General features: G+C 45.6%; 1 protein-coding gene across 30 annotated transcripts in view; it reads right to left on the reverse strand.

Moving 5' to 3' along the window:
* Window positions 1-12,489, reverse strand: part of Kalrn (kalirin RhoGEF kinase) — a 582,551-nt gene that overhangs the window by 257,829 nt on the left and 312,233 nt on the right. For 26 of the 30 annotated variants that reach the window (XM_060370291.1, XM_060370285.1, XM_060370286.1 and 23 more), the window contains exons 12-13: window positions 12,046-12,254; window positions 8,264-8,438 (exon numbers count right to left, since the gene is read on the reverse strand). In XM_060370291.1, coding sequence (XP_060226274.1) covers window positions 8,264-8,438; window positions 12,046-12,254 — 384 coding nt within the window. The remainder of the gene's footprint in view (window positions 1-8,263; window positions 8,439-12,045; window positions 12,255-12,489) is intronic. The other 4 variants (XM_060370295.1, XM_060370293.1, XM_060370312.1 and 1 more) reach the window with 1 other exon arrangement.

Genomic DNA, 12,489 nt, shown 5'->3' on the forward strand with positions numbered 1-12,489 from the left:
TCTAGTCATCTGTGCTCAGTGTTTCCACACTCTGCCTCCTCTCTGCTTACCCCCAGCATCCTTTTCAGTTGACCACAGTAAGCTGATGCCCAAGTCTACTGTGTGGCCTGAATAACGAGGGCTTCCAGAGCCTGCTCTTAAGCATCTGACTCCAGAGGCGAACTTCTCAGCTGGCATCTGATTAATTCCCTTTTCTAGTTTCCTGAAACATGGTCATCCAGAGACCTCAGTTAGTCTCACTTGTATGTAGCCAACATTTCCTGGAGATGAAATCAGTCTCTTTCCTGAGTATTTTATGTCCTCAAGGAACATCCTTTCACTGAGTTCCTTTCCTTTCCACAAGTCTGGCATGGAACAGGGGCTCATTTTGTTCTTTAAAAAGATGGCTTCTGACTTCCACTCTAACTTACTGCTGATGAGCAAGGCTGGCTTTCCAGCTGTACCTTATGCTCATCTGTGGAGAATCCAGCTGGTTTACTACTGATTCGGAGAGTGAGCTCATCCTTATCATCACCTTCTGGGTACCACGTTCTGAAATGATCTCATCTGTTCCTTAATCTACTGGTGTCCTGACCACTCCACAGAACACATCCTCAAAGAGATTCACAACCTCCCAGGGCCAGAGGCCATTCTCTGACTGTCCCCAAAACGTGGGGGTTGGGTGTGGGGGGTGTATGTGTCTGCTTTCACGGAGACAAGGCTGTGAGAAGCAGAGTCTGTACCGGAAATGAATTTGGTGATTTAACTGTATTTGGAGAGAAGTTGGCCAAGCTCGAAGCAAAGCCTGAACCAAATGAAACAGAGAAAACACAAAGTTCCCAAGTGCACTCAGCTGTCTGTTGGCCTACTTTGTTTTTTCTGTTCTATTCAATTAGCTCCTCATCAACTCTCAGACTGCTCAGGGACCCAGGTCGCTCTGGGGATTCCGTTGTTCTCTCTTGATTCAGAGTTTTAGACTGGGATGACCAGGCCCAGCGTGTGGCTGAAGAATGAGGCCTTCCTCAAGGGGCCTCAGGAACGGTGACCTCTTTGAAAGACATTTTGGAAAGAATATTGTCTGTACTGGAGGTACCAAGAAGGGAGTTAGAAAAATAATGGAAAGGTTGTTTTTCTTTGGGGCGGGGGAAAGAGGATAAAAAGTAGGAAAAGAAGCCCAAGACTTTCCTACCAGAATAGATTCACCAAACTCAAGGCTGTGCTGCTAAACAGCCGACGGATAGAAGCTGTAATCATCTTGGGCCCTGTTCTCAGACAGTCATCCCCATGGGCTCTTCCCATTCCTACTCTTCCTAGGCATTTAGGTTTGGAAAATTAGTTAGCTCTCAAAATACCTGTTAGTATTTTATTTCTGCCTGTCTTTAAAAAAAATGTGTCTTCTTCTTTTCTTCTTCTTCCTTTCTTTACTTCTTCTCTTTATAAATAATCACAAACCAGCGTGACATCTTAAATGAGAATGGCCCCTGTAGGCTCATATATTTGAATGCTTGGTTGCAGTCTGTGGGACTATTAGGGAAGGATCAAGAGGTGTGGCCTTGTTGAAAATGATGTGTCACTGGGAATAGGCTTTATGGTTTCAAAAGGCCCAGGCCAGGCCTCGTGCTTGTGGATCAGGATGCAAGTTTTCAGCTGCTATTCCAGCGCCACGCCTGCCTCCCTGCTTGCTGTCATGCTCCCCTCTGTGATAGCCGTGGACTCGATCTCTGAAACCATAAGCCCCAATAAACTCTTTCTTCTACAAGTCGCCTTGGCCGTGGTGTCTCAGCACCGAAATAGAGAAGAAACTAAGAGACTCAGTTTTTTTTTTTTAAATGTTACTTGAACTTTTAAGATTAATATGTCCTTTGAATGGATTGATAAGTTAATTGTTTGTGGCCTTGTATAAATACTAGGTCTAATTTACCACTTCAAAACAGTACACTTACTTTTTTATGGTAGGGTGATTTTGTAGGCCAATGGAAAATACTTAGTTGCCAATTTTCTCATTTTGAGAAATGTTAAATCTCTTTTCCGAGGGGTTTTTCTAGCTTAAACTGGTTCCTCATTCTGTACCTGAGGGCTAGGCATTCTCTTCTCCATGGCAAGCCACATTCTTAGCCAGACAGTTCATGTCTGTCCTGTACTACTGTATCTTTACCCAAACACAAACACACAGCATTGAACCTTGATAAGATTAATTTTTTTTAAACACAGAAAATATTATCTTTGCTCAGATCCCCATCTCCAGACCTGCCAATTCCAGAAGGATCTGAAAGTGTCCATCAGGGATCTCTGATAATGTACTGTAAATGGTGACTTTCCAGAAAACTCAAGCTGTATGAATCAATGAATATTAATGAATTTTAAAATTTATATTTCATTCATTTATTTTTTTAAAGGAAGATTATAGGGGAATCTTCCAGTGATTCTGATATGAGCTTAACAAAAACGTTAGAAGCTACTATTAAATATATGTTTGAATGAGGTTGACTTACTTCACTGTATTTATTATGTGAGTCCTTATGAAAAGCATGCTTAGATCAAAGGTGGCTACAGTGACCACTAAGAAGAAAACATGTAAAAGATTACCTCAACTAGATCTTATTTTGTTTTCTGGTATAGTCAGTATTCAATTCTTTGTAGTTTCACAGTGTAACAAAGGAAGAAAAGATGATGAAGTTGGGTGAGTGATGGGGTCCTTACACGGTCACAGGCCACTGGGGCTGTCTACAGCCTATGTCCCTGGGTGGTATGCCCCCTGAACACCACAGGGTCCTGGTGACTGGGACCAACATTTCAAACATCTATAACCTTGACAGTGACAAACTAAAGCCTATCTATTTTATAAGCTGTCGGACTGTGCAAACAAGAAAAAAAAAAGGAAGAAAAGAAAAAAAGAAATAGAGGGAAGCTATTGTTTACACTAGAGAAAACAGTATATTGAAAGTTCTGACTTCTAGGGAGAGAAAAAGCAACCCAGAACTAGGTAAGTTAGGGCATGAAGTCATTGGAAGATCTCTGCCTTTCATGATGTTCTTAGAGATGCAAGAGTTTTAACCATGGCACATGCTCAGTATCGACAAGTGAACAGGGCGTGGCTAACTAGAATCCCTTTATCAGAGAGCAGTGAAGATTTGTGATGCCCAGAGGTCATGCCCTTCTAGAATGAACTGGGAATGTGCCCCCACACAAGAGAAACCTATGGATTTTTAGATATAGGAGAGACCCATGATAGCCATATTAAAATATTTTCAAAATTTTGAAATGAAAGGTTGTTTTTTTTTTCTATTTTCTTATTTTCTAGTTTTCCCAGGAGTCAGTCAAGAACAAAAGTATAAAAAAGTCAGAGATTTTGATTTAATTAAAAATAATAAAATCCTGTTTTTTTCTTCCTTATCTTCAACTCTGTTTTTGGGAGTGGGGGGCCTCTGGAGATACTCTAGTACAGATTGGAAGACATCCCCTAGGGATGCCAAATTCTGCCTACCAACTGACTTTCTCATGGGGTGGTACCTCCATGGCCCAGTTGGGCCAGGTGTCGCCCATTCTGTGTTCCCCCATGCTGTGCCTTCGATCACAGAATTAGCCTGCGGATGATTCCCACCATGTGCTTCTCCCAACATGCTCCCTAAAATGGCAAGGATCCTTGCATCCTAAGCGCATAGCTTTTGATATGTAGTAGGTGTCTGATGAAGGTTCACTGGGCTGAGTTTCCATGCAAGAGGAAAGCCAAGGGGGCAGGCACTTTCTAACCTAAAACACAAACACCTACACACACAATTAGCTGAGCAGCCAAGCTCACCAGTAAGGCATGACCAGCTTTCCCTCCCGGGGCAGAAGCTTCCTCATGTAATGACAAACCTTCTCAGGTTCTGCCTGGTCCCAACGCATCCTCGTGCGAACCTGATAACTTAGAGTTAACTGTCCTATGCCTTACTAAGGCTAATATTTCATATAACTGTCAAGCGCATTAGGCAAGCTTTGCAAATGCAAAGTGAGAGATATTTTTAAAGATTATGTATGTGGTCCGTACTTTTATAAAATTAGCTACAATCTCTTGGTGTCATTTTGGGTATTTTTTCCAATGTGTGTATGCTCACCCCCAGGAGCACCACAAGTTAGTCACTGACTAGAGGAAAAGTCTCTCTTGATAAATATGTATCTATACATACTATCCACACACACATTTTACCGGGCAGTGAGAAATCTGTGACGTTTCCCCAGGGTTTCGCTAATAGACTGGTGTGCGTCTCACTCTGATCATGAGGCAGATGGCTTTGTGTGGTACAGAGCAGAAGAGGGCTCCTTTAGAGAAGGTAGCAGCCACAACCAGTCCCTAAAGGCTGCCTATGGTCCAACTGTTCATTGTTGTCAGCATATTTCGAGGTATTGCTTTTTTCATGCCCCCATTAAATGGATTTATCCATTATCTAGTTTAAACTAAACCAACCCTGCACAAAGACATGTGGCTTAGTAGGTTTTCTGCAAAGATAATGCTATTTGGAGATAATTCAAATCATGGAAGCAACAGAGCTCTGAGCTTTCTGTCAGCTACATTACAGGCTAAAGAGACAGAGGCAATCCAATCAGATCTGTTAAACAAGCAAAAAATAGAGATAATCAGAAGACTACTTGAAATCTGTAATCATAATATCTCATGGAAAAGTTAAGCCACATCCAAAGGGAGCTAAGGAGTTTTGTGATTAGTAGCCAATGACAGAATATTTTTATAATTAAAAACTACTAAATATACATATTCAGGGGGCTATATGTTCAAAAATGTTTTATAGAAAATGTGAATAACAAAAAAAATTTGGAGACTACTGGCTTATCCCTACTTCTAAAAATATTTTATATTTATTTCTGATTATCCTAGTTGTAGAAATTTAGAAAATGCAAGAGAACATCAAAGATAAACTAACCACCCAACTTTTAGCCACCATGAAATAAACATTATTAGCATTTGTCTTCTGCTCTCTTATGTCATGACAGATTCATGTGAACACCTTTCGCAGAGGGAGGCTGAGTCTACAGGGGAGCTTTATAGGACATCATTTAGGCATCACTCGGGGCCTCTGTCTACCATCCAAGACAAGAAGCCCAACAAGGTATGTTAGGAATGCCGGCACATCCTGGTACTGAGCCTAACAAATCTGGGATGTTTGACTTCCATGGCGGGCGCATTAGGATCTCATTCCAGGTAATAAAATGACAGCCACATAGGGCATCGTTACCGAGGAGAAACAGGCAGGGCATCGATCTGTGCTTGCCTGATGTTTAAATTAATTAGCTCATCTCAGCCATCAGTGATATGGCTGAGGACCCATGCTCACAGCCCCCAGATGTCAGGGTGGTGGGCCTGCTCCACTCCCAGCACTCCCCAGAAACTTGGACGCTGTCCACCAAATGCCTTCCTTTAGGAACAGAACCAGAGCTGCGGGTCCCCTGCAGGCACTGCCCCGACTTATGTCAGTTCTGACGCGGCTCTTTTCACAGAAGCCACTCTGAGCTTCACACTCTAGGGGTGTGTTCCTCACCCTCACACGGATGCACGGTTGGTATTTGAAACAGCCCCATCGCCCTTAAAAATAACTTCTGGCCATCTGACTTGAGGCAGAACTTCCCATGGTCTGGCAGCATTTCCGTTTCTCTCTAGGATTAGAGGCGGCACTGCCCTCTAGCTTCCACCTCCTCCCAGATGGGGCAAGGCCGCCTGAAACCTGAACATCACACTCTATCAACAGATGCTGAATCAGGCCACTGGTTTTTATCTCCTTTTTTTATGGGGTCCTCTCCCTCCCCCCCATGACGTACCAAGCACTCCAAGGTACTGTCCAGTACTAGGGGAGGGAGCCTTATACAAAGGCTAGCTAAAGAACACAGATCCTGTAAGTGAAATAAAAATTCCTCTACCAACATTTAAGTAGATTTGAACTTTAATGTAATTGACTTGTACTTCTTTAAAACGCTATTTTCTACATATGCTTTCTGTTGTCTTTCAGACATGAAAGTGACTTCTTAGAGCCGCTACAGGCCAACAGACTCTGCCAATAACTCTACCTGAGAGCAGTATGTAACTGATGAAGCTAACTAACTTAGTTTGGGACTAAACTAGCACCTCTGTCTTCTAATCCATAGCCTTCTGATCAATAAATCTTAAACATTGTGGTTTTATTTCCCTTAAGCATTTTTTTTTTTTGATGTGAAAAGAGGAAAGTAAACTACACAGCAGTCCAATTAAGGCTTTCATGAGAGCAGGGCATTGTAGCACAAACCTCAGATCCCTGCCCACTGCCCTGTCTCAGAAAACAAACAAGGCTGGTCGGGTGGTTCAGTGGGTAAAGATGTCTGCTGTTGGACCTGACAACCTGATTTGGTCCCCAGGACCCTCGTGGTAGGGGGAGAGAACTGACTTCTGTAAGCCATCCTCTGAATTCTAGAACAAAACCAACCAAACAAAACACCAAAAATAGTGCCGGAGAGATGGCTCCCTGGTTAAGGACTTGCTCTCACAGAGGACCCAGGTTCACTTCCCAGCACCCACCTGGTGGCTCATTGTTCAGACATTTTCCTTCTGGAATGTACTCATCCCCAGAGGGATGTGGCGGAGCTCAGGAAGAACTCCTCGACAGAAGTTGAATGCAGCCTCTTCATCTTTGGTGAGTCTCATTCCTGTCCGCTGAAGAGTAATGGTTTGGACCCTTCCTCTTTCCCCCCTTCCCACAATGCTGGCACTGTGGAGTTCACACAGTACTCAGCGTGGCTTGGCAACACATTTTTCCCCCCACGTCACTTTAACTGTTGTTTCGAATATGCTCTGAAACCACATGCCGCTTGAAATCTCTCGAGTACAGATGCAAAATTCAGGGACCACGTAAGAAAAGCTACAGTCGCAGAAACTAGTTGGAAAGGTAATTAAAACATGCCTTTAGAACATGTCCTTTTGTTTACTTTTTTCTTTTTCTGTATGGTGTAATAGTGCTGGTGACGGGGTGTGTGTGTGTGAGTGTGTTGATAAGGATTAATCCAGGACCTCTCAAATACCAGACAACTACTCAACTACTAAGCTACCTCCCAGCCTACCTTTAGAACATGAAATTTTGGAGTAAGCATTGCTAGGGCCCCCAAGGCATGTGGCGAAATGTGCTCACAGGGCAAGAACCTCAAGGGACATAAGGGGCAGAAAGATGATAACCTTCAATGCTACTTTTCTTCTACATTTTAGATCCTGAACATAAACATTTTGTTCCAGGACCAAAGAAAAAAGCAGCTATTTCCCAAACAATCCTCCGGTCCTGAGTTAGACTGTAACTGGGACATTGAAATTTTCAACATTTAAAACTAAAACAATTCCTTCACAACTAGTTTGATGGACGTTCCCGCAAACACAGTTGGGAAGGTTGGCCCCTATAAGCCCAGATGCTCCAACTTCAGGGAGCTTTCTAGGAGGAAAATTAAGAGGGAGTGGTAGGTGGAGTTTGGTGGCAGAGCACTTGACTAGGTCCTGTGAGGTGCTGGCTTCCACTCCTACGGCTACAAGAATGAAAATCGGCGAAAATGTGTTAGGTGGAGGATTAGCCTCATCCCTATCCTGAGTCAGGGGCAAAGAGAAAGGGTGTTTTTAAGAGACTCTTTCACCACCCTCAGAAGCCACAGTTCCATGCACGTTGTGTGTTTTCCCTACCCCAGAAGCTCTGCTGGTGTAGCTTTAGTTACAGCTTCAAAACAGAAAATAATAAACATATTAACTATGCGAGGCAGATACCACCAGCTGGTACCAGGAGGGTCCGCCGCCATGTTAACTCCGCTCTTCCAGAAGTGAATGGAAGCGTACACGGTAAACCAAAGCCGTGCCTTATCTCGGGCTGCCCTTGCCTTCTGTGTGATGAGATTCACTGAATCATCGAGCCCTGCTCCAGACCGACTCACACCCCGCCCCAAATGCACACTGCTGAGGTGCTAGGAATTCAGGGTGTTATACATACTAGGCTCTACAACTAAGCCGGATTCCCAGAGGTCCCAGTGATAAAAGCTATCCAGGAAAGTGATCCACAGACAGGAAGTAAGCAGGGGACTCTGCTCAGCAGTCAGGATGAAGGGGACTAAGGAGAACAGATACTAGCAGAATGCGAATTCTGTGAGTTCTAAACTTATACCCTGATACGCCATCCCTCTTCATGTGGCCACTCTAAGGATGCAGCAGCGGGCCTGGCCTGGAAGTGCTTCCCTGGGCACTTCCTCCTCTCTCCCTCCTCCCTTCCCGTCTTCTTCTCCGGCTGCCCCCTACCTCGATGGTGTACTGTTCAAAGATGCGCAGCTGCAGGAAGATGTCCAGCTTGATCTTCCGCTCGTGAAACAGCTCTTCCATCTGCACCTGAGCATCGTCCAGCTGCTGGAGGACAGACTCGATGTGGCTGATAGAACTACTGTGAGGCGTCTTGTTGTTGGATACAGCGGAGTCCCTGTGGCAGACAGAGCGGGGGAACAAGAGAGGGAGAGGCCTTACTATGTGAAAAGTGATGGAGGAGCGGGGTGGCTTTCCTCACCTGGCAAAGAGGATGCAAATCAGGTTAGACATTTAACAGACCAATCTACGCAAGTGCCACTGTGGCCTGACACCATCTCCTAAGTAGGAGAAGCAGAGATGAATTCACACTCTTTGAAATCCATACCTTTAATTGCGAATCTTGCTACCCTCCCATCCTCAAAGGATAGAATGAAATAAGCTAAGAGGAAGGGCATAAAATATCACAGAAACGGAATGGCCCAATACACATGTATAGTCTAATAAACACACACACACAGCAGAACACATAAAGGTAGACAAAGGAATCTGAAAGCAAAACCGAAAAACTTTCCTATTTCTCCCTCACAGGAGTGTTAAAATAAAATGACATCATGGATACCAAAATTATTCGCCAACTTCACAATGCTGTGCTTACACCGTGGGCTGGTGTTCCGAAGCAGACTTCGGCTACAGTTAGGAAAGCATAGGAGCTGGAAGTCTATAAACATCATTTGGGTTCCTGCTGTGACATACATAGGCTGGTGATCCTGGGAAATCATCAACCCCAGCCCACAGTTTGCGGTGCGGTAGGCAGTAAAGAGTACTGGGACCAGGAGCATGCTATAGAAATCATTGTTGATGCTGAAGGGGCACAGGGAAGTGTCAAGGGTTTCCTACAACACAGTCAGCTTGGGAGAGTATGGCTAGAGGGCACAGGCTGGGACAAAAGACAAGTGTTTCAGAGGGGATGGGCTTTGATTTGGGGGTTTAAAGCAATGGATGGACTCATCCAGGGAGAAGGGAGGGGGCCGTTCCCTCTGCGGTCTACGTAAAAGTAGCAGGGACAAAAAGCAGGTCACAGAGCGGAATGGAGCTATAGAGAGATGGTCTTGTTCGGGGGAAATGACTGTGGAGGAAAGTGAGACCACCAACGACACTGTTTACGGGAAAGCTATAGTGCTCCCGAAGCCTAAGTTCTGTAGAACCTGAAATAAGCCAGAGCTTTAAAACGGGAAATGAGCCTGCACACCTGTTACCGCTGACGCCCTGGTGTCTTACGAGACTCAAGAGGTCACCGGGCAAAGGAGAGAGCATGAGTGTTAAATTCTCTCCTCAGCAGGTCCCAAAGGTCCTCTTAGCTTGGGCTCGCCTCAGATGCGGCAGGGCCTGAGCTCGTGCTGCCTGCTCCTGAAGATAATTAAGAGCTCTTGTTGTGTCAAGTAGCTCCTAGCCACCCAGAGAGCTCCTAGCCCTACCTCCTACTCTTGGGGCATCAGAGTGGGAAATGGGCACAGTTTCTACCTCCACTGTTGTGCTGAATAAGCAAGAGGTGTGGGTAATAACGTGCCTTAGGTGTTTGTCCAGTGTTCTGCAATGAGGAGGACCTGCCTGCTCTCTCAGATCACCCCCTCAGACAGCGTACGAGGCATCTGGGCAGTGTCCCACTAGGAATCACGGAGATGATCCACAACCACCTCAGGACTCCAACCGCAGACACAGAGGAGGCGTGTTTCCAAGGTATAGGAGAGATCCTGCCTATGTCCGTAAGCTCCCCTCACTTCCTACTCTTTGACAGTCTCTGATGTAGGGAGGGAAACACGGGAGAATGCCAGGCCAGTGGATAAATGTGATGCCACTGGCGCTCTTGGACAAGTGCACAGGGCACTTGCTAAAATCCATCCTCTTAAACAGTGTGGAGAAGGCATCACCCACATCACAGCCTCCACCACCACCGAGCAGGCTTTAGCCCTTGGGCACCGTGCAAGACTAGCAGTTGTGAGGAACGTGTGCCATCTGTGCAGGCTCAGCCCTAGGAAGAGGAAAACCAGCCAGCCAGCTTGTGAGAAGCGTTTCAAAGTTCACATCTGTCAAAACCATCACAGAACCCTTCGGCTAACAGAGAGTCTGGAGCACGTGCCTTAGTTATACAAACAAGGCAGTCGACACTCCGACTGGCTAAGTGGCTGCCCACTAGTTTGACTTGTTAGAAGCAAATGGCAGTAGGTTTTCCTAGGTAGGCAGACAAAACTCATGCATTATATATTCATGAAGATGAATCGGGGAAAAGGCAAAGAGGCTGTCTCGTTAGTATGCAACGGGAAAACTCAGCACATCTCATGTGCATGTTTAGAAGAGAAATGATTAATTTCAAGCAGAAAAAAAATAACCATGCCAAGGCCTCTTAAAGATAATTTTTCATTGTTTATTTAATTGGACAATTGGTATGGGTCGGGGGAGCTTTCTCCAGCTAAAGTAATACCCTCAGGCCTCAGGGCTGGCCTGGGACTTGTCGATGAGATTATTTCTGTCTATAGCTGGCAGAGGTCCCAGAACTTGGTGATTTGGGGGCAGAAACAAGTCCCCGAGGGCAGGCATCATTAGCACCATCAAATCCTATTTATGCAGCACCTGGGCATGGGGCTGGTTGCTGAGGGCTTGCCTAAGGCTTAGTGACACTTTATGTGAGGAGCCAGTGCCCTTGATGGGGGCAGGAACTAAACATTGATGCCAACAGAAAACAATCAATGGTGTGGGCAATGCTAAACAAACCCACAGCTTTCAACAGGGTTTTCATGTTTTACTTAGTTGTGTGTGTTAACGTTGACAACAAAGGAGTTTCATTATGCAGACAGGAAGGTACTGTTGAAAGGTCACAATGGCTAACCTTCCCTCCATCCTCAGGGTCCCAAAGCGAAGCAATGGGGCTATGGAATTCAGAGTTTGGCCAAAGATCAAATGCTGGCTGTAAGGCGCAGAGGAAGCCCTGAGTGGGTATGTGTGCAGCCAGCAATGAGATGGCCATATCAAGGACCATAGCCCTCAGACCCACAGGAAAATGGCCTCCCCCACTGCTCCCAAGGTGAGGCTCAGGGGGATGGCATTCTCTGGTCTGTGAGGATGTTGATAATATATGCAGAGAATGCCCACTGTAGATTTCTCTCCTTGGGTATTTATGGCCTAAAGACTAGAGACTGCCCCTACTGAGATTAGCTAAACCTGTCTCTTTGAGTCAGCTGTATACTATAGACCCTGCCTCCAATTCAGCTGTGTGCAAGAATCCCACTTCTCTGGCCGACTATGTAAAATAAACACTGAGCAGCCAGGGCTGCTGCTGAGGCCTCCCCATCAGAGACCCCAGTTCATTTGATCCCAGATTTTCTGTGTGTCTGTGTATTTTTCTGTTCTTCATTCCCCACAGTCAGTCAGGTTCATCCTTGTTGCTGTGTTGGATGTAGCAGCTGGATAAAACTATATGTAATAATGTTTGTTTCTCTGCATGGCCAAACATATCATTATTCCTAATGAAAATGCTATTCTTACTGTTTGCTGAATATCATCCCAGGTGATAAACAATGCTCTGAAGCATTAGAGCTTTCCTTGAATGAATGCTTCCGTCTGAACTCAAGCTGGACGTGGAACGGACATTTGTGTGTCTTACAAACAGAGAAATGGAAGCCCACACGGGACCACAAAGCAGGCTGTGGCTGAGTCAAGACAGGGACAGGACTTATCTTATGTCTAGCCCGAGGCACTTCCCGATGGAAATCACTGCCCATGCTGACCTGGCCTCGGTGGGCTCCCCCAGGGAGGGAGGCGCTGACCTGAGCTGCTGGATAAGGTCTTCGCCTTCCTTGATGACATTGAGAGTGGCGTCCAGGGTGGCGGTCTGCTGCTGCTGGAACTGCTTGATCAGTTCCTGGACCGCATCCACGGAGTCTGCACAGACATCCTCCAGCACCTCCTTCTGCAGATCTTCCATCCATGTCCACAGCTGTGTGGGAGAGAACAGAGACTGAACTCAAGGCTGAAGAGAGAGGGCAACGAAAGCTGCAGAGGAGTCACATCCGGGACCTGGAGTCACTGTTGTCAGCAGCACCTCTAGAGGCCAGTGTGTGTTGCTACAGGGATACTCGTTCCCCATATTGGCCAAGTTTCACTGCCTAAGAACCGGAAAACCAAATATTTCAGTAAAACCTGCAGGTCTCTTAGAGCAAAGAGGTTCCTCA

The sequence above is a fragment of the Meriones unguiculatus genome, chromosome 17 (genome assembly GCF_030254825.1).
Source record: "Meriones unguiculatus strain TT.TT164.6M chromosome 17, Bangor_MerUng_6.1, whole genome shotgun sequence".
In the NCBI taxonomy this organism is placed as follows: Eukaryota; Metazoa; Chordata; class Mammalia; order Rodentia; family Muridae; genus Meriones; species Meriones unguiculatus.